This window comes from Caloenas nicobarica, chromosome 6 (assembly GCF_036013445.1).
Source record: "Caloenas nicobarica isolate bCalNic1 chromosome 6, bCalNic1.hap1, whole genome shotgun sequence".
In the NCBI taxonomy this organism is placed as follows: domain Eukaryota; kingdom Metazoa; phylum Chordata; class Aves; order Columbiformes; family Columbidae; genus Caloenas; species Caloenas nicobarica.
In genome coordinates this window covers 35,796,906-35,819,142 of record NC_088250.1, presented here as the reverse complement: position 1 = coordinate 35,819,142, position 22,237 = coordinate 35,796,906, and the positions used below count along the sequence as shown (strand labels likewise).

The following is a 22,237-nucleotide window of genomic DNA, read 5'->3' as shown; positions in this document are numbered from 1 at the left end:
CATTCAGAGCGTCAGAGTCAAATTAATTGTGACACCGAGCAACACAAAGACAAATGTAAAAACACGCTTTTGCATGAAATTCAGACACAGCCTTTCATGTCGCAGATGTATTTAGGACAATCTAATACAGATAAAGCCCAGACATGCGAGACACTCAGTGATCTGAGGCTGCAAACCAGACGTGCGTTTGTGCTGCTGCGGCTGCAAGTGAACCAGCAGGGAGAAGGAGGTGGTCTGGGGGACGGGAGATACTACAGAAACCCTGGTTTTAAACTGACTTCCCACATATTCTCGCGTCAGTTTAAATACTCCTCTTAGGAGTCAATCACATCACTTTGACTTAGCAGGGTATTTATGTGATTGATGCTTTTTTTCTATGTTACACGCTTGGATTGACAGTGTAAAACTACAGGAATTGTTTTACAACCCGTGTTATGTTGCCTGTGGTGTAAGATGGATCAGTTAGTTAGCAGACTAAAAAGAAAAAAAAACCCCACACTAAACCAAAAGAAACCTACACATGCCTCTTTTACTTACATAGTCCTAGAGCTACAAGCAGAAAAACAAGAAGTGGAAGAAAAGCTGCCCCACGTACAACTCCTACCGTGCAGCTCCACATCCCCGTGACCGGGTAACTTCAGGCTGCTGCCAATGGAGCAGAGCTGCTCTTCTCCATCTCCAGCCACGCTCTCCCCAACGAGATGCAGGAATTGTGGAGCTCCAAGCTGAACCACATCACCTTTCTGTTCTGGATAAAAAGTGACTCACCAAAAAAATAGTAGATTTTCCAACAGCTCAGTGCATCTGTACACAGCTACGTGCTGTACAGTTATGTAGCTATCACATCCACTGCCAGGAAACGAGTGGAAATACGTCTAATCGGTAAGAAAAAGGAGCAAGACCATCCAGGAGCAGTGCATTGTGAGACTGGGTTGGGCACAGCACAGAAAAGATCCCTGGTTTCCTTTTCCAGCCCTCAGTGTTTAAAATAAAAGGTGAATGCATTTCCTTGTTAGAGGACAGGTGGTTATTGTTGAATCTCTTACACTGAAAGAATCTCCAAAATAATTTCAGACACACGACGAGGCTGTCACCAAGCCCAGGCGGCTGGTACGGAGCGCATCACCAGGAGGACAGGGCACCGCTTCAGCAGCCCGAGAAGTGCCAAGCCTGCCCAGGGAACACATGCTCGAATCCATGCTGTACAATGCAAGAAAATCCTGAAGTGAGCTAAGCTACACCGGTAACAACACATTTTCACTTTTTCCCTTTTTCTAAAGTCGTCTCCTACACTGTAATCAATGACCCAACCTTGCAGGCTGCTGGAATGAACACTACCTAGTAATATTAAAGTCTAACGATGGATACAGTGTTGCCCTGTTTCTAACAGCATCCAAACACTTCTTCCCCTTAGGAAACTGGCAATTGGTGCTAACAGGCATATTTTCAAGGTTCATAATGGATTTTACAGCCCTCAAGGGCTGCCAGGGCTATTTTGGATGCTGGCAATACTGTATATTCAACCTGTGCAGCGGAGGCTTCTTTGGCAGCAGGAACACCAGCCCCTTCTGCACCAGGATGGAGAGGAAGATGAGGAATATTTGCCTCCCATACAGCTGACCAAAGGGAAAGGGAGCTGGGAGTCCTATGAGCAAAATAAATACAGGGATTTAATGCGAAGGATGTCTACATTTTGGTGTCTCCAAAACTTAATGCACCAGATCTTCCCTTTCTAATAGTGTTACTCTTATGGAAATGGAAAAAAAAAAAAAAAAAAGTGGTCACTGTTCATCTGTTTTGCGTATTTTCTATAAAAGTAAAGGAAACCAGAAACAAAACTAAAAACACCCACACACAAAAATAAAATCTCCTTCTTATCCAACAGCTAAGGGATTTGTTTTCAAGCCTGAGCACCAAGGCTTGATTCCTACATCCGCTGAACACACAGCTTCTCTTCCAGATCACAGTCATAGCCATCAAATAGCATATTACAGCATAGCATTTCCACCTCTGTACTGCAAAATTTTATATTCATCCAGAAAACAGGAGAATGTCAACACTAGAAACTGCAAATAATTTTTCTTAAAAACATACGACAGCACAGTGGTCAAGTGCAATCCACTAGGAAATGGATAATGGAAATTCAAATTACAGAGGCAAACAAAGGAGCTGAATGCTGCTCTACCTCAGCCTTGATGGATGGGTTATCCCTTGACTGAGTTTGACCTGAATTTTCACTTACAAAGGCAAAGTAAACAGAAACCCCAATCCAACTCTATTATATCATTGTTGTCATCTTACATGTAGAATCAAGAGTTTAAGAATTATGTACCTTAAAAGACTCCTAATCCAAATAATAATAATAATTTTTAAAAAAACCCTAAAAGTGTTTGCTCCTGACTTTAAATTCTCAGTATACTTAGTGAGCACGCTCATCAGTTTAGAAAATCAGGTTAAATTTATTTAGGATTTCAACATCTAGCTATGGGCACTCGTCACACTAAATTACAATTTAATGTCTAACCTAAATAATATTTTTAAAAAAAAAAAGGAACACGAGTGCCTTTGTCTCACTATTCAGTAGATTTTTTACAACTGTAACAAGACAGAAAAACAAAAGGAGAAGTTCTAGCAGACAGAGTTCTGGCAACTTTTTCAGAGTTTTGGGGTTTTTTAAATGTATGGAAATGCTTATGTTTGAATTTGTTACTGGATATGGATTTTAAGCAAAATTAAAACTTTTTTATCAAATAGAATGAAATCTGAATACTATCTGAAACAGAATGACAAAAAAAATCCAGCTTTTTAAAATAGAGTCTTTAAAAGCTTCAAATCAGATCTATAAAATCATTCTATATTGATGCTATTCCTTTTATTATCACAAATATGAAGTTTCTACACCAAAATTGTTTCTGAGCAGAAAGGAACCTGTCTCAAGGTCTATTGATGTTCTGCTGTACAATTGTCTTCAGGTGTTTTCAGAAAGGCCTGTCCCTCCCTTTCCTCTTCCTTTCTCCCTTTTCCTTTCATTTTGACAAATGTAGAACCTCCAAACCGAAAAATATTTCATCAAAATGATTCCCTAGCTCCATTTCCCTAAGAGAACATGTCCGATCTTCCACATGCATGAACTCCTCTCCAAGTAATTTCTGTTTACAATTTTCACCTTCAAAAATTGCTGGGATTTTTGCTTGCACCTTTAAAGCTGGTACAGACACACAGATCTACATAGGACCAACTATTTAAATGAAAAAATATTTTCCTTATAATGCAAACAATTCTGCAGCTCCTACCTGAAGGTTCACTGTAAAACCAAAGGATCCTTTTTTCAGGGTTCAATGGCAGAACTTAAGCACCAGTGAAAAACTGGAAACAAATATAAGGCACATTTCCCACCATTTCTCCCTTTTTCACAAGGGGAAGGATGCCCCACCTGCCATTCCCATCAATCGCAAACTCATTAGTGAAGAGGCCAAAATTAATATCTTGCCAGTAATCCAGCATCTGTAAGAAGTAAATGCATTCAGTGTTTTAGTCTTTACAAAACAGACTGCACCCAAGCGCACCAAAATCCAGTTTTTGGCAAAAGATGGTTCCCAGCACCCTCTCCCATCAGTGCGCACGACGTCTGCTGCTCACCAGCTGCTCCACAGCCCTGAGATTAGACATCAGTAAATTAAACAACTTTGGTAATAAATTAGGCGTCTTTGCCGTCGCATTATAAATGAGGAGGCGAGATGAGCACATGGCTCCTCTCCTCACGTGGCCTTCAAGCGGTGGTGGCGGGAGAAGGGTGGCAGCAAGGCCTCGCCAAGGCCCCGCCAAGGCCCCACCAAGGCCCCGCCAAGGCCCCGCCAAGGCCCCGCCAAGGCCCCGCCAAGGCCCCGCCATTGAAGCATGTCTGGGGATATTCCTCTCTCTTGCCTCAGTTTTCCAGAAATTTAACTTGTATCTCACATTGATACTTACTCCAAAATAAGAAACGTCGGCCAGGAAAATGAAAAAAAGCGGAAATAAGGCGCTGCTTCCCAGTTTTACAGCAGAATCTTCTTGGCTGCCTCCCAAACCCAGCTACGGGGTTATGCAAATGCATCTACTCTATCAGTAGCTAAAATATCTTCACTCTTGTAAAGTGACATCTGCAAGATCGGGTCCATTCTCCAAAAGAGTGGCAGCAAATATGCTGCACAACAGAATGAGAAGGACATTACCAGGGGATGCTTAAAGGGAGTTGTTGTCAGGGGTGTTTGGTACCAGTGACACTGCAGCCCTGGAATTAAACACGGGCTGGATTTTAGGCTGGGTTTTGAGGTTTGGATTTTGGGTTTCTCAACTCAAGCTGAATGGTTACAATTAATAACAAGGTTTAAGATAATGGAGAAAGGAAAAGCATGTGGCTATTGGGACACTGTAAAATGACATGACCTTTTGTTCTCTATGCAATCAATGGGCTTTCCTCTTGCATTTGGAGTTAGAGAAAGGGATGGGCCAGCCTCAGGTCTCTGCAGTAAATCTGAGACACAGTCTCAGCAAAAAAAGTCTGCCAGGAGGTGGCTAATGGAGTCGTACAGTCTCAAAAAGAGGGCTAGATCAGGGGGAAGAAAAAAAAAAAAGGCACCAAAACCACAGAAAGGAGCAAGGAAGAAGACAGCTCGATCAGGTGTAGAGTTACTAAAACTAAAGCTCCTGGGACCTTCTGCATTGTCATCAAAAACTTCAATGTATAACTCACACAGTAGCACAACCAAGAGAAAATATTTATAAAAACAATGGCTTCCATTCCTCATTCTTACAGCGAATATAGCCGTGAGCGAGTGAAATTTTAACGAAGTCAGGATCCCCTTTGCAGACCCTCTGATAAGGAATGAGATACAAGAGGCAGAACAGCTAACAAGTGTTAGCAGACATAAACCTGCTGCTGGTCACACAGCAGCATAAATCACAAGTGACTCCGTTAAAGTCAAGCAGCTACATAAGCATAAAATCCGTATATTTAGAATCAGCATATATTTAGAGACAGCTAATAAAGTCAAGATGTTAGAAACTGCTGGAACACTTCACAAAGCTTGACTTTTTTTCCAAGCAATAAAAAAACCCATACATTGTTAAAGGTGTAACAGGAGGGGGTAAGAAAAAGGCCAGAATGTATATTTTCACCTCAGTATGTGAGCAAAACCACTGGAGATATTACCAGGGGTAGAGAATTGGACGTAAAATAACCCCTTCTCTCTGCCATTTGAGTTTGTCCAAGTGCCAGGAGCTAGAGATTACCGAGAAACAAATCGATTTCTGCAAAATTCAGAAGCAGGATTTTTCAAGAACTTCTAATATCCTTGAAAAGCAGAACACAAGCAGTTCTCCAGAAATCTTGACTTCCTCAGAACTCAATCAGTTTCTCTGTCATCTATAGCTCCTGGCACCTGCCCAAATACAACTTGAAGTCAAATGGCACAGTTTAGATAGCTTAAATTTAAATGCGAGAAACTGAGATAATGTATCTTTCCACTATTTGCTGCATGTTACTGTAACCTTCACATTTGAATTACAGCAAAATGATCCACATAGACTAAGAGAAATTGTTACATAAAACCCATTAGGACAAGAAAGAAAAGCAAGTCACATATCTAGTATCAGCATCCAAGAGTTACACCCAGACAGGAAGGCTCCTCAATAAGCAAGAGGACAATCACTGATCTATCCTTCCAATACATACCTCCTAGCAAATTCACAAGGCCAAGCTTTTCAAGCTTATTTTATTCAGTGTTGATTTGTAAGAATGAAGGAGTTTAAGCTGGTGGAATTTTAGTCTCTTCTGACAAATATATGCAAAACATGACTGAGAATGAAACCTCCCTCTCCCACAGCCAGGGCGCAGCACCAGTGCAAAGTGATATATAATTCCATTTCCTCGATGTTTCCCCAAAACAACAACAACAAAAAAATAGAAGAGAATTATTAAAAACATAAAATGAATTAAACAGTCACAAATCGTAGAAGTATGCAAAACATCCAGCATATGCTAGCTGTACAGGAAGGGAATTAAATAAAAAAAAAAAAGACCATAAAGAAAACATATAAAAATTTGCATTTAAAACTCAAGAACAGGAGCGCATTTACTGTGGTGCTGCCACACAGAGTGAGTGCTCCATCAAACAAATCCACTGGAGATGAAATAAAAGTCGAAGCACCCTTACCTCAGTGCTGCATTTTTTCCATCGCTCCTCACACACCTGACCTGCCTGGTTTGGTACCCGATCTCCACCTCCTCGGGACGCTGGTGGGGTTTCTGGCCTTGAAGCCTGGATGTACTTGGCTCTCCAGAGTCCGAACCCAAATCCGGCATAGTCCTCCCCGCTGGGTTGACGTCTTTAGGATGGGACAGCCGGCATTCGCCCCAAGCGCCGACTCGGAGGCTGTAGGTGTGCTCCTCCTCCCCGAGAGGACACGGGGCAGTGCCACAGGCTCTGGATTCGGTCAGATTCGGGCACGGGGCACCCCCGTAGAGAGGAGGAGCGATGACCGCCCGCGTCCGGTGCTGCAAGCTCTTGGTGCAGCCTGCGCTGCACTGGGACCAGCTGGAGAACTCGGACACGACGCAGTCCCGTGGGCAGGGCACCAGGCAGGCTTGCTCAGCGGGCGGCTGCGGCGTGAAATACTCACATATTTCGTTGGCGACGATGGTTCTGTTGAGCTTCTGGACGCAGCGGACGCTCCGGTACTGCAGCCCATGCTGCGCAGTGACACAAGCCCCGGCTGCCACCTCAGCACCAGCGGAGGGGACGAGCCCACACCTGTCCCATCCCGAAACCTCCCACTCGAACAGCTCCAGGTGCCAGTCACAGACTTTAAAGCACCTCCTCTGGCTCTCGGGTTTGTCCTTCTGGTCGCAGTTGGCGTGGTACGTTGTCCAGCCCTCGGCGTGGGTGCACCAGACGGCCCGACTCCGAACGCCCCCCGAGCCACAGTCACCTACGCACCGGCCCCAGTGACCTGCAAAAGAGGGGGTGTTGAGAAACGCCACGTAATACCCCCGCCACCGATCTGTCCTGAGGCCCGGTACCATCCAAACCATACCCTGACATGTATTAAAAGTTAAAAAACTACCAGCTGGTCCATAAAATTGGTTAAAAGCTTCCTAAAGGCTGCAGGTCGTTGCTCCTCCCAGTGTATTCCCACCACCAGACATCAACCACTCTGAGAAACTTGGGGGTAAAAACCAGTACTTTCCAATGCCCCACAAATTCTCAAATTAAAGGCAGGTCAGGCACATTTCTGTAGCAGTAAAATGCATCCCAAAGCCTGAGGAAATATGAATACTTAATTTAGCACGTACAAATGAATATAAAAATGATCATAAAGGAACAATAATCTAGTAGGAAAAGAAAGTCAAGTTAGATAAGAGGAAAACAGTCTTAATAGAGTAATTAGTCCACGGAATAAACTGCACCAGGAAGCAGCTGAATCATCATCCATGGTGATAAAATGGTGAGGGTAAATACTATGAAAATAAGAACATATTCTTAATAGGTTCAAAATGGAGGAACCGACTAGCTCTGACGGTGCATTTACAGCAGGAAGGTCCCACAGGGCGCAGGTCTGAGAGCAGAGCCCGATCGCGGAGAAGGAACCGCGTATGCATCGACTTCTGAATGACCCTGGGATGTCCATCGAGCAAGTCGTTTCCATCTGCAGCACGTGGCACTATACAAGGTGGTAGAGCCAGTCATGCGGGAAGAGAAATTAAACCAAAATTAAATCCAGTTGTGTAATGTTTAGTTCTGGAGCACATAAACATGTATATGAAATTGTATGAAAATGGACTAGACGATCTCCAGAGGTCCCTTCCAACCCCAGCCATTCTGTGATAATCAGTCAAGACAAAATAGAAAGATTTTTCTGTGGCAGTATTATTCAAGAAAAGTCCACCAAGACAAAAAAAAATAATCTGAGGGCGTAAAGTACAAAATTGCTTACAAACGGAAAAGGTAGAGAAAAACACTGGGGCAGAATCTTAAAACATTAAAGGGATTTTGATGATCATGTCTCAAGAGGGTCTCATCTCGTTTCTAAGTTTAAAAACTTTTGATTATCTCGTAACAGAGCCATTTCACTTGGTAAGAACATTGCATATATATTTCTCGCTTGAAAACATACTGCAAATACCCTACCTTTTGTATTTTTCCAAGGCAGAGAATGAACTTATAATAAATAGGTCGATTTATATTAAGAAATGCTACTCCTGTCAAGTTTTTAAAATTGATTTTAAACCTACTGGAATCAGTTACATGCTTACACTACAAAACCAAACACACACATAAAAACGAAAAACAGCCCCATAATGGCTGCAATTATAATACCAGGTATTTCATCCAGCTGATGGGGGTTTTGTTGGTAATCCCGTTGCTCTTCCTTCATGCATAGAGGAGTTAATCCTCCGCAGCCAGGGCTTGACGTTGCATAATAAAAATTTAAAAAAAAATAAATAAAAATGCCTGTTCTTTTTTAATTGTTAATAAAAGAGGAAAAGTAAATAGGAATTGCATATAGCTGAGCTTCTCCTCCACCACATCCCGCGCTCTCGCCCTGTCCCTTCGGCAGGGGCTTCTCCTCCCTCATCCTCCAGGCCAGGGCTGCGACCCTGCCCGTGGTCCAGGGTTTTCAGAGCCATCAAAGGTGACACAGTTCCAGCTTCTGTTCAGCCTTTCAGGCTATGTGAAAAATCCTTGTCCCTTTTATGCCTCTGCTTCAAACCAAAAGATACCAGCACCAAGTAAGGACTCAGCAGTGAGACATGGATGGGAAAAGGCAGCAGCAAACCGTACTGCGCTCTACAAGCTGCACTGCACTAACTATGGGCTTTCAACAGAATTCAGGCTGCTTAAAAACTGAATATTCAAAAAAATTAATCTTTAAGTATGCTTTTAAACTTCAGTTACATGAAGAGGTTCATTGACAATTTCAATGTTCATCCTCAATACTTCACCTTCACTCAACAGAATATCCGTATACAAATGCCAACAAGATTCAAACCCAGACACTGGATTATGAATATGCTGTTATTTTACTAAAACTAATAGTCAAAATTCAAACCTTGAGTACTAGGTGGCTTTTTATTGACAGAGGACAGTAGCTAGCACAAAGACTACGCATCACAACACAATTGTATCATGAGCTTATTTCAGCACTTATTTCTCTGACGCGGTTCAGCAAAGGAAGTTCAATTTGTTGAGATGTGGAAGTTTCAGTACAACAAAAGCTTGGTTTTCACTAGTTTGTTTTTAAAGCAAAAATTCAAGAGTAATATTGTTTCACTTCAGCATAGACCACAATATTATTTTACTCATCAATGGGAGTTTGAAACACATTACACCAATTAAGAATTTACTATCTATTTCTTAGGATAGTAAATAGTATTAAAAATAGCATTTAAAAAAACCCAAAGCAGTTGTAGCAGAGGACTGGCCAAATTACACTCGCCAAATCTACCACTGCTCTTGCACTGCTGCACAGAACTTGCCTTGTTAGTACTTTTTACACATTTCTAGGTGTTGCTCATGAACTACTTCATATAATCGCTGCAGATTTACTAATCTCTACATTAACAGAATAGAGAGAGAGACAGCAGAAGCCTTAGTGAGAAGTGGCCATTATTTAATGTCAGATGTGGATTTAGAATGAAAAATTAGCCAAAAAAGAATAAGCAAGGACTCAGAAGTAATTACACTATCATTAGATCCATCACAATTTGCAATTATTCTCTGGCAAACATGCTAAAAATGTAGCCTGCTCTTGGCATACCAAGAAAAGAAGCATGAAAAACAAGGTTAAAAATCAGATGCAAATCCCATTACTATAGATTTTTTTTTTTCACTTCCTGATGCTCTCTTCAGGACGCGGCAGTAAACTTATCCACAATGTTTCATTGCCTAGTTAAATAACCCCTTTAGTAGCTTAAATGAGGAGAGGGATGTAAATACTTCCTCGTCGATAGGCTGCTTTGTAATTAGAATTTAATTATTTTTAGAAGAGTCATGTTAAATTTACATTTTCCTTGAAATACATCTGAGTCAATTAAAAGAAACATCTCAGCACAATGTGAATAATAATATTAACTGCATTTTATTAAAAACCCACTGGAATTCAGGCGTCAAAAGCCAGAACTTCAGAAGGACGCTTTACAACTCCCAATCTGCAATGGGAGGCCATTGGTAATTAAAGCAGAAGACTAAACAAAACGAAATGTATTTCACGATGATCTGTCTATAGAATTTAGACGTTGTAACGACTGGGAGTTCCCAGCTAGATATAAGGAAAAACCTCGTCACTGTGAGGATAACCCTTGGGACAGCAGAATCTCATCCTTGGAGGTTTTCAAGATCTGACTGAACAAAGCCCTGGGCTCCCTGGTGTGAATGCAGTGCTGACCCTGCTCTGAGCAGGAGGTTCAACCAGATGATCTCCCATGGTCCTTTCCGACCTGAAGGAGCATCTACATGAAAGTAAGGCTTTGGCCACTGGGACTTATGACCATGCCAAAAAAGGGGTTTCATTAAACAATACCGCTGAGATCTGCAAAGTACTAAGGAACCTGCAGTAGCACAAATAAATTCATTAGTCAACCAAAGCAAAGAGAAATTAAATCAAATCACTATTTCCAAAATAAGGAGTAAAACTTGCTTGACTTGTACTGAAATTGCGAGACGGTGGGATGTCTCTGTTCATGGAAAACTGTAAAGAAAGACATCCTACAGTCTCTTACATGACATCTATAACACTGAAGATAATAATGGCATTAAAGGAATTAATAAATCAAGCCAATCTAATAAAGAAAAACTACACATTGTTCCATTTGCCGTTTTTTTCAGACAGAAAGAGCACTGTATTACCATCCCATACAGCTTCTCCAATCCCATAAAAAGCATGCAATAACACTGCAATTGTAGCTTGATGTAGTGTGCACTGATTTGCCTTTCCTGCCTGTAAGACCTACCTACAATTATGCAATAATTATTATATGTCTGAAAGGACACAGTGACATCAGCTCTTTGACACACAGGTCACACAAGCATAAGGCAAGCAGGCTATTCGCATAATAATTACATATTACAGACAAAACGAAACACTACTAAACATCAAACCTAAAATAGTAATCCCAATAAGAGCTGCTTAATAAGTATGTTATTGCTTAATAAGGATTGCTACAATAATTATGCTCTGTTAATGTGACATTCAGCTTAATTGCAACCATTTCGCCAGCTGAAAATTCATTCAACAATAAGCATCTTCCACAATTATTCTGTCCCTGTAACTATGTATTAATTTGCAAACTTAGGACAAGATTAGCAATCAGTTAAATAGAGCATCGTGTTTGCAATTTACTTCAAATAGGTAATAGATACTGTCCAAGGCAAATCTGATATATGATAGTGAAAGAATACTGAATAAACGAACGGACAATCGCTGGAATAGCCCTCCACTTTTTCTTTCAGTTTAAGTACCAAATTTAGGGGCAATTGTTCTAGACTTTAACAATTTCTTTTTAGACAGAATGCACTAATTTTTAGGCAAAGATCCCCAAATACAACAGAGACATATGACTTCATTAGTGCCCTGCTGAGGAATAGCTCCACTAGACGTGACTGTAACTCCAGAAGATCACGGCAGTGTCCACCTTTATTGAACCCTCTGCTCAAAATGTCATATAACCACGTTGGACGTCACTCCAGCACCCTTCCCCCCAGACCCAGTTTGTATGAAATGGAAAGCTCCAACCCATTGCATGACTTCTGAGATAACAACTGATTCAAACAACACATGAGCTTAATCCCTAACGGCATTACAACAAATTGATTGTAACTATAATAGTGGTAAAAAATAAAATTCCACTGAAAAGGCATCCTCAGAATTAGTTATCAGCAACACTACTTATCATATGAGAAATTTTTATGAGATTTACGTAATTCTTATGTAATTTTATGAGAATGACGTAATTTTTAATGAGATTTGGATGTATGTTTATTATGAACCAAACTGATAAAGATCATTTGCACTACCACATACTTTCTCACCACTAAATCTCTTTTTCAGCACGATGCAAGGACATTCAATATAATGCCAAGATAAATATTTCTAATCATTCAGGCAAATATCTTACCATGCTGATGAAAGTCGTATTATTTGAGTATCATGCTCTCTCCATGTCAATGTACTCAGTCACATCTTTTCTTGCAGATTAAACAGAATAAAACCTTTAGGACCAACTCAGTACAGAGTCTAGGACGTCAGAGCTGATACGTTTAGTTATTTATATCCCAATGTAGTACTACGTTTAGCTGCTGTTAGCGTAACTGTCTGCTCCTCTGCTTTCTGGAAGATCCCTCCTGTGCACCTTCCCTGCATCTACTGCCACTTCCCAGCCAAAATACAGCTTTTCTTCCTTGCCTGTACTTAGCCATCTCAATTATTTTGCTATTTATTATTAACAGCAATTCAGTAAACCACTGTCCACTGTAATTTGTATGAAAGATGCCATACAAAATAAAAGACTACTGTGCTATTTGCAACGTGTCACACAGGGCATGTAAAATTCCTCTGATTCCTGGGATTAATTTTAAATACCTGCAGCACCTTTTTAAACTTTCATGACCTACACAAACAAGCAATTCAGCAACTTAGTTATTCATCTTATTTTAGATCTGAATAAAAGTGAAGTTTAGTGACTTACAGCCATGCAGCAGTTTGTTCCAATTCTACATTTCAGGTTTTTGCCTTATTATCCACACATGGTAACACTCAAGACACACTCCAGCAAGAAAGACATTCTGCAGCAAAATGTAATGAACACGGCCGTTTATGAAAATTCAGTGATTTACTAACCCCTTGGCACCTGAAGGCAGGACTTGTCAATATTAAGCACTAATGTAAACTGCATTAGCTGAGCTACTCAATCATGTGTCCACACCTCAGAGACAGCCCAGGGAAAAAATATTCTGCCAACTCTTGATAAAAAAAGGAATCAAATTAATAAAAAAGCAACCCACAAATTCCAAAACATTTCTGTATTACTTATCTGCCATATTTTGAGGTTTCACAAGAGCTTCTTGCCTTGATAGCAGCCATTAGGAGAGAAGGTCATGATGTATATAAATTTATATATACTACAAAAACAAGAATTATAAATAGATGCTAGCAGCAGATTACAACTACGAGTAGTTTACTGCATATGAGATTAAAAACATATCAGTACTGGATTATAGATAGTTATAATCAAACTCTGACCTTTTTAAAATTCCAAACATCTATGAAAACAGATTCCTTTTAAAACATAACAGCCTTTATAAAGTGTTTGTAAATGTAACCTTAATAGAAAATGCAGCTGAAAAATGTTTCTTCAGTCACTCCACCTCGATCTTGGGGCTTACATTCCCCAACAGGAATCATCATTTCCCCACGAAAAACACCCAGAATCAATACAATATTAGTTATGCAGCATCTCCTGCAACACAAACTGCTCAGATGATGAGTGAGGAACCAGAGAAAAATACATGGGCGTTGCTGGACACCATCGACACAATACCTCAACACCCATCGCCACGACACCTCAACGCCCATGTCCACGACACCTCAACATCCACCTCCACAATAACTTCTCCCGATCCCCCATCTCCTCTTTATTTATCTTTAAAAATCTTCTCTCCAACCCATAGGAAAGCTCAGATCCCTTCAAGTACAAAAAAGTAGGAGGTCAAGGAGGTCTATTCTGCAATTTGCAGGGAAGCAGAAGGGACCTTGATGTACTTATGAATGGGATTATTTCGTATTTGTAGGAACTGGGTGATTCAGAATGCCCACTCCAGTTTTAGACAGGTCCTTACATTGCTGGTTGAACACCAGCAAGCTTTGCACAAGGCTTTTTGTGCTTTTCCATACATTGGTTCCCCTCACCGCCCTTCACACCAGAAATCACTCCAAGTCATTTTTCCAGCCCAGGTTTCACTCCAAGTTCCTGCTAATCGCCCAGCGCTGGGCAGGATCCCTGCAGAGATGGTGGAAGAGACCTCCTCGTCCTTATCTCCGCAACAGACCTCACCAAACAACGTCAAGATCGGCACTAATGAACTCCTGAAGGAGCCGCACCGGGAAATGTGCTGTCAAAGCTTCGCTGCTCTGAGACGGGGCCTTGGTGGGACAGCTTGGGGGGAAGCACTGGCAGAGGTTCAACATCTGCTTGGTATTCAAGCTCCAAGGCACAAAAAGAATTCTTTTGAGTTCTGCAGTAATTTGTTACCTGGCAAACACCAAAGATACTGCCATCCCTTCTTCCGAATCGTGACACCTGCGGTTTCTAATTTTCTTACTCTTTCATGAAGCTTAAATTATATTTGTTCATTGAAATAATAGCAATGTTCTGTGTTTCAAAACTTAAAAAATTTAAATAATTCTTTTTTCCACGGAAAAAACCGTTTCACAGAAAAAGTTGGGTAATAGTACAGCAATCTGCACACCTGCAAAACCCTTCTGAGGTATCAGAATTTACTTCACATGCACATAATCACAGAAATGTCTGCATCCCTCTCCAGACATCATTTTAAGAGAGAGCTACATTTTTTCTGCTCAGTTTCATGCCATTCCCAACTAACATACTTTATAACCCACAACAGCCCAGAAGCCAGCATACATTTTCAGATACTACAGCCATCAATAAGTCACGGTAAAGGAATCGCAATCTAGAATTGAACATCGAGGTGCTCCCGAGTCTGGCTGAGGGTAAATGCTGAACTGCAGTAACTCTCCTCAGTGCCCTGCAGAGCTGACGTCTCATTCCTGGGGGACACTCTCTGCCCCTGGGTACCCCCCAGAACAGAACTGGGGATGCCCCAAGTCCTTGGAACAGAAAAGGCAGATGGGAAAATAGAGACAACATGTACAGATACAGAAATACCTTCTCAGCCCTATAGGCCGGGCAGTCATTATTCTTCATAAGGATTATAGAAGAGCTATACGATGGGGAGGATTTCCCACAGTGCCCAAACTGCTGCTGATTAGTATTTCTGCATAGATGGAGAACACCGATGATAACTATTCCCTGGCAACAGATTGCATAATTAATTCATGTGAAAAGTGCTATTTCTAAATACGTGCACAATCAATTTTATAAAAACTGGATGGAAGTTATTGTAGACCTATACCGACTGCTTTTACTGGGCGTTTTCTCTTTTTTTTTTTTCAATATATTTACAGTCCATATTTAAATATCCACTTTTAATTATTTATAATTAAATTTCCATTTACTCTAGACACTCCTTAAATGCTCCAAATTTGAGAGGAAAAATATTTTGGAAAAGCACAATTCTCTTCAATACTTGGAAATAGCTGTGCAGAAATAAACAACACGAGCAGCTATGCCAAAGTTTGGAATGATAAGTGTTCTCCAGCAGTAAATCAATCTGCTCGTCTAGTGGATGCTGTGAGCACCGGGTGCTGACAGGAGGGATGGCTGAGCATTGAGCAGTGGTTAATCGATCTAAGAGGGCCAAAGAGCTTACGTTTTCAGACAGTGTAAATCAGGATGAAGGGCTTTAAGATGTAAGTGGTTTTTACTTCAGGGAAGAGTGACAGGCATACAGCAAATACAAAAAAAAAAAAAAAAAAAAAAAAAAATTAAAACTAACTACAACAACTAAAAAAAAAAAAAAATCTAAACCAAACCACTGAACTGTAACTAAATCAAATCCACAGTAATTCGATGAAGGGGAGGGAATTAATATAAAAAGAAGGCAATGACAAAGACATTAATTTCTAAATTGAAAATCTCCCATCACATCATAAATTCAGCTTCTTGATTGCAAGGTCCAGAAGAAAAGAATAAGTAAAATACTTGAGTTTGCACTCAGAGAACATGATCGTGTTTCCTCATTCAGACTTGCAGGTGTTAAGATTTGAAAAATCTTGGGAATCTTGTGACAAGAATTATAAAATATAAGTAAGCATAGCATACCTGGATAGGTATGTGAAGCGAGAAGTATCTCCATCCCATCTGCAGGCAGCTTTTGACAGGCATTGCTCCAAATTACTACATATGCAAGTGAGTGAAGTCAAAATATTGTCAGATTAAGACCTGTGCATCAGGCCGGACAGAGACCGATGATTGGTTGTATTATCCTGTGATGCTTTTGAACTTTTTTTTTTTTAAACTAGCATATTAGACACATTCAGTTGCTGGAGAGCAGGACGTGGCATTCAGCTTACACCCCATCCAGAGAAACAGCCCCTCTGCAAACCCACCTCCCCAATGACAGCAACCAAATCGAGAACCAGAGCAAGAAAGCCATACAACATAAAGAACAAATTTCTACTCGTTTTATTTTTTGATTTAGTTTTTCCTTTTTCCAGCCGAGTTAGATTCCTTGGAGCAAAAGCCAGTAACGCTCTAAGGATAAACAGAGAAGAGAGTACCAGAGTCTTGGCCATAAATCTGTGTCAGTCCATTAAGACAAGCCTAAGCGTTGCGAGTCCTGCAGCGGGCACAGTGCCAGCCCATGGGCCTGGGGGGAACAAGCGGTGTAAGGGAAGGGACAGGAGTTTGGTTGGGTTGTTTTTGTCTTATTCTTTTCAATACCTACACTGCTGAAGTGAAGAAAACTGAAAATAGAACTTCCGTCCCAATAATTTAAAGCTAGAAGTATCCAAACGTCAAATCGTGCCCTAAAATTATTCAGAGGTCAGCCTTACAATACTGGTAGATTTTCACTACCTTTTCAGCAGATGTTTTGCTCACATATTATTCTGAATTCACAGTGGTTACGATTTTCTGAATAGTCTTCAGCTGTCACTAAAATAATAACAGACGTGCACCTTTACATACATTTTCACAAGCTTCAGCACAAGGGATAAAACCACGTCCTTCAAGACGTTTAAACAGCTGAGAATACATGTCCTGAGGATGCCTTTGCTAGACCCACGTTTCTTTAGAAAACCACTAAGAGATGTGGCAGAGTGCAGGGACCATCAGGGGCTGTTTGCTGAGCAGAGATGAAAAATTTTTAACTTGGAAATCTGGCCACTGTTGCCATAAAAGTTATCATGCTATTCTTTTTTTTTAAAGTAAAAGAATGGTAACTTGGAAAAATATAAATTACAGATACACTTATTTTACATCCAAACTTACACATCCTCTTTTACAATGTTAGCCCGTGTTTTGCAACTTTTTGGAAAAAAGTGTTCTTACCCATAAGTAATCATTTAACAAGGCCCCAGAAAATGTAGCCCTTAATAGATTTAATTAACAGGTTAATGATGTGCATAGCATGTCTGCTCTCAAAAGTAAAGATTTTCACATTAAGCTTGTTTCGGTTTCACAGAAGCAGCTTTCTGTAGAATATCTGTGCTAATGTAATTACACATCTGGTACTTCTGCTGCTTTCAATTGCTGAGACATTTATAAACAGAGCTACTAATTTACACAAGTGTACCTAGCTGTTCTAATGTTTTAACTACAAATAAAGATATTTGCATAAAAATTCAACTGGAAAGAGTTCTCTTTGTAGCCCTGAGTGGTTCCAGTGAATATATAAAATGATCATTTAGCCTGAAAAATGAATATAACACTTACACTATTGTTGTGACTGCCAGTGAAACCTGCATAAACAAAGCATGCCTTGAGTTCACCTTGAAATAAAGCAGTCAAATACACATTTTTAGATAGTTTTAAATCAAACATCAGCACTGGTAACCATCTGTGTTCCACTGTGTCACCACCACAGCACAACTAATGTTTTAAAATATCATTTCTTGGCAATGTTCATTCTTCATCCTCACTGCAACCAGGAAATTATAAAAACAGACCAGAATAATGGAAATCCCACCTTATCTTCACCAGTACTGTCAAGAAAATGCAGTAGTTATTAATTTAAATATGCTTCAAAGAACAATCACAACTTCAAACACGATTCAAGAAGATAAAAAGCCACTCCTGCCTCAAGCTGCTTTCAGTTCAATTTAGGTCACGTTGAGGTGCATCATGATAGCGCCTGGAATCCCACAACTTACTAAATATTGACAGAAGATGCTGCTGCCCCAAGTGTTTCATCAAGGAGCGGATGAGTCCCAAGTCCTGCTGAGGAGTTATTGAAAGGAGACGTTACCCAAGTCACCTTTCCACACCTGCCTGCTCATGCTCAGGAATGTCTGCATGGGAGAAAAGATAAGCCAAGACAAATACTTCTTTTTGCTTCGTATTTTAAGGTACAACCAATTAAGAAAAAATGACATTATTTAATAAAAGGAAAAGAATATCTGTGTGAATGTGTGTAATTTGCTGTCATACACATAAACATATATACACGCTATGAGATGTTTATATCCAAATTATAATATCCCATCTCACTCACATTTTTTTGATTTGGTCTGTACCCAATGCAACAGAAGTAGATGTATTTATAAAGTGTCGTGATTTCCCTGTCTTGGCTTCTGAAATACCGGAGCCAGCTCCCAATCCTTCTCTGACGAGACACTTCCAGTGCTTTGGAGGTCTAGATGGAGGCTGTGGATAATTTTGAACATGACATGCAATGCACAAAACACTGAAATCTGCTCATCTAGTTACTCCAAACCTCCCGACAGTGAGCTGGACAGAAAGAACGAGGAGGGAGCTAATACTGCTGAACCACAGATTTCACAAGGCTTTTCGTTTTGCTGCTTTTATACGAGTAAACTCTTTCCATATGAACCAGCTGGGTCATTAACCAGTACATAGAGAATCAGTATCACCATAAGAAAACAACAAAGCGCTACAGAAGGAGCTTTCTGGAGAAATGGAGTGGGCTACCTGGCCTCTTCCAGCAGGAGATCCACCTCTCAGCCTTCTCCCCAAGCAGGTTTAAAGAACTACAAAGTTCACAGCAAAGTTGGCATATCCATCCACGAACTACAGCATTAAAAATCTGTCTGCATCCTCAACTGGTGGACAACACTGAGCTGTAGATAAATCAGACTGGTAGTTCCCGTGAAATAAGAAGAATCAGTTCATCCACTAAGGATACGGAAACAACTGCTCTTGATTGAGTTTTCATTCCAGTGGGCATTCTTTAATTCAATCAAGCCACTCAGAAATAGCTTTCTATTGGAAATGTCTATTTCTTTCTTATGATTCCCATAACAGACATTATTCAGAATTTTCTGAAGTAAATAAAGCCAATGTGATTTGAGATCCTTTTAACAGTAAGCTATATATTTTATATATACAAATAGAAACGACTGGTCAAATGGCAAAAATCAATTAACAAAAGGGAGCTAGGAAAATGTAATCTATAATAATTAAATGTTAAAAACATTTACAGTCTGTCCTATCTGAGGTTTAGAAATTCAAGACAGACTGAAAATTGACCTTAAATGACTCAAATTCTTCCTCGGAATACAAAGAAAGATTTTTAGTTTACATCAAATCTTGATATTACTGCAAATACAGAAAGTGCGTTCCAAAAAGTATGAACAATATGTTTATAAAAATGTGTATGGCTAATAATGTGCATAATCTTCAGGTGTTTTTAAAACAAACAAACAAAAATTTATTTAAAGAGTATTTACTGTCCTCAGGATGTGGGTTTAAAAAAAAAAAAAATTCTTTCTTACACTAAAATGGGCATCCTAAATTTAAACTGTTTCTACTTTACACCCTTAAGAACAAAGGGGATTAAAACATCTCCTGGCCACTGAGTTTAGTCACTAAGGAGGTAATACAGGCAGGTTTGTCATAGATTCTTCTGCTTAAAGGTCTCAAGCAGCTCCATCAGTTAGACCACTTAGGTTTATTGTCCCATCACTCTAACCATTTCACTGCACCATCTTCCCATTCTCCCAAGTATTCTAACTTAAACCAGTAAAATAATCTTGACAGGTAAAACAAGCAGCTAAATACTTTCCTACATTAATTTTTACACATGCAAATACACATTATTAATGATTACTCAGCCAACATTTCCATTCATCTAAGTTGTCTGGTTACAATAGTCACTGCCCAAAGAATTTCCCCCTGATAATGACAGATGTGTGATCACACACCATACCCATGTGACAGCCTTATTTATTTCCACATGCAATCAGTTTCCACCAGACTAAGAAAGCAGAACCCTCCCACCATGTGTCCAGATGGCCTCGCATCAACCTCTGCAGCAAAGTGAGGGACTATAATAACGTACGTTTCTCCAACAGCATGGGTTTGGGGGACTTTTTTCTGGATCACATCTTCTTGTATCATCTTTGCCCTTCGGGACAGCTGCCCACAAGATCCTAGTTTCCTAACAAGCTAAAAATCCATGCTCCAGAGATCAAGGAAGGACCTTTAATCCACTATGTGCCTTCTTCTCTTCCCATAGGATCCGAAACTCCACCATCCCATGGACCGGCTCCACTCCCTGTGGCCAAGGCGACTGATAACTACGTTCCTAATCGGTTCCGCTGTATCTGTGACTATCCCACCTAGCAGATCACCACCTCAACTGGCCTGTCCAGCACCTGCATACGAAGGATGTAGTGTAGAGGAGTAGAAGCTGAGAATGACACCTGAAGGGGTACAGGCGGCACTGGAGCCCCCATCGTTACCGCTAACCCACTGGCGATCAGTTACGGAAATGCACATGGACAGAACTGGTATGGGGAAGGTGTAAAACTGTTAGGAAATTAATAAAACCCCATGTGGATCCCACAGGAAGGAAGAAGCAGCCATCAACATGAACCTCATGTTCCTCCTGGGAAAAGACTACGGATGCTGAAAACCCATCACCACCAGGATGAAACCACCAACCTTAGGACACGGAGGAGCAAGGCCAGAATAACGCCAGGAAAGTTGCAGAAGCTGGGAATTGTGTGTATAACAACTTTAACTACATTACTCTTCCTTCTTTTTCTGTAACCATTAGATCTGGACTAATAATGATTAGACTCTTAGGATTTCGGTTATACTAAGAATAATTATTGGCTACACTTATCTCTAAGGTGTGCTTCCTCCTTGCCTAAGAACAAGAAGATATGAATTTATCTTAAAGCACACATACTTAGATTTGTATGAGAGATGGACTCTCAGTCCATACGGATCTTTGGATCTTCATTCCTGCACCTGTAGTCCCAAGTCCCACCACTACCGCAATTAAACAAGACAGAGGATCATGTTCTCCCAAACCAGACTGAACAGCCCCCTCTGCCAGAACGCTGGTAAAAACACAAGTGCCTGCTGTAACACAACATAGTCAAATAGCTTAAACTTGGGAATAAATCAGCTTCAGACACATGTAAGTAGAAATAAAGATGCTTTGCTTCAGCCCTCTTAGAAAAATTCTTCCCTCTTATTAGGTGCTGCAAAGTTTTAGAAAAACAAGTTCATTACAGCTCTCTAACTGCAAAGTTCAGCATCTCAGGTATTGCAATGGACCTTAATCTTTTCAAATAATTAATTTCATTTCAAATGTTATAACTGAAGAACATTATGCATGACAAAGATACTTACGATAACAGCTGCTTTTAATTTTTCTCAGTACCAACTATTCAAAGCATTTTATAAACTCTTCTCAGATTAAGGCTGTACTGAAGCTCTTCTCAAGTTTCCTGTGTGAATAAACCCATTCATAACAAGTCTGTAGGGTTTTTTACATTCATAATTCACGGCCAAACAGATTTTCCCCATTGAAACTTCAGCAAGGCTCAGAAATACCTTTTTATGGCCACCTTAGACTCCTAAGTAATGCAATTATAATGAAACTGCTTATATAAGCTACATTAAAATATTAATTCAGCATCAAGTATATACTTAAACGGTGCAGGGCAGTTAACAACAGCAAATGTCATCTGACCCACAAGGATTTCGGTATTCAACACCTGGACTGTTAGAACAAGTCACTGGGTGCCAATCACACTGATAAAGGACAAGGGAATTTACTGATCACGATGCACATTCTTTGCCCCAGGGATGAAGAACAGCTGCTACTTCCCATAAAATCCTTCTTGTTGCCTCTCTCTAGGGAATTCAAGCCCCAGATAAATGAATTGGTTGGACAGGCAGGAGAATTCATTAATTTTTTTCTAGTCTATAGTTTTATGTATGCGTTTGCTAGCTCAAGGAGAAAAATGCTTTTACAAGACGACCAAACATCCTTCTCTAGTATATCCATGTTCTCTGCTCAAGGGGCTACAAGTGCAAGGATACCGCATCACCTTCCAAAGGAGAAGACAGACAAAGGGCCAAACT

General features: G+C 40.3%; 1 protein-coding gene across 1 annotated transcript in view; it reads right to left on the bottom strand.

The window, feature by feature from the left end:
- Window positions 1-22,237, bottom strand: part of THSD7B (thrombospondin type 1 domain containing 7B) — a 314,098-nt gene that overhangs the window by 200,625 nt on the left and 91,236 nt on the right. The window contains exon 4 of the mRNA XM_065637807.1: window positions 6,195-6,990. Coding sequence (XP_065493879.1) covers window positions 6,195-6,990 — 796 coding nt within the window. The remainder of the gene's footprint in view (window positions 1-6,194; window positions 6,991-22,237) is intronic.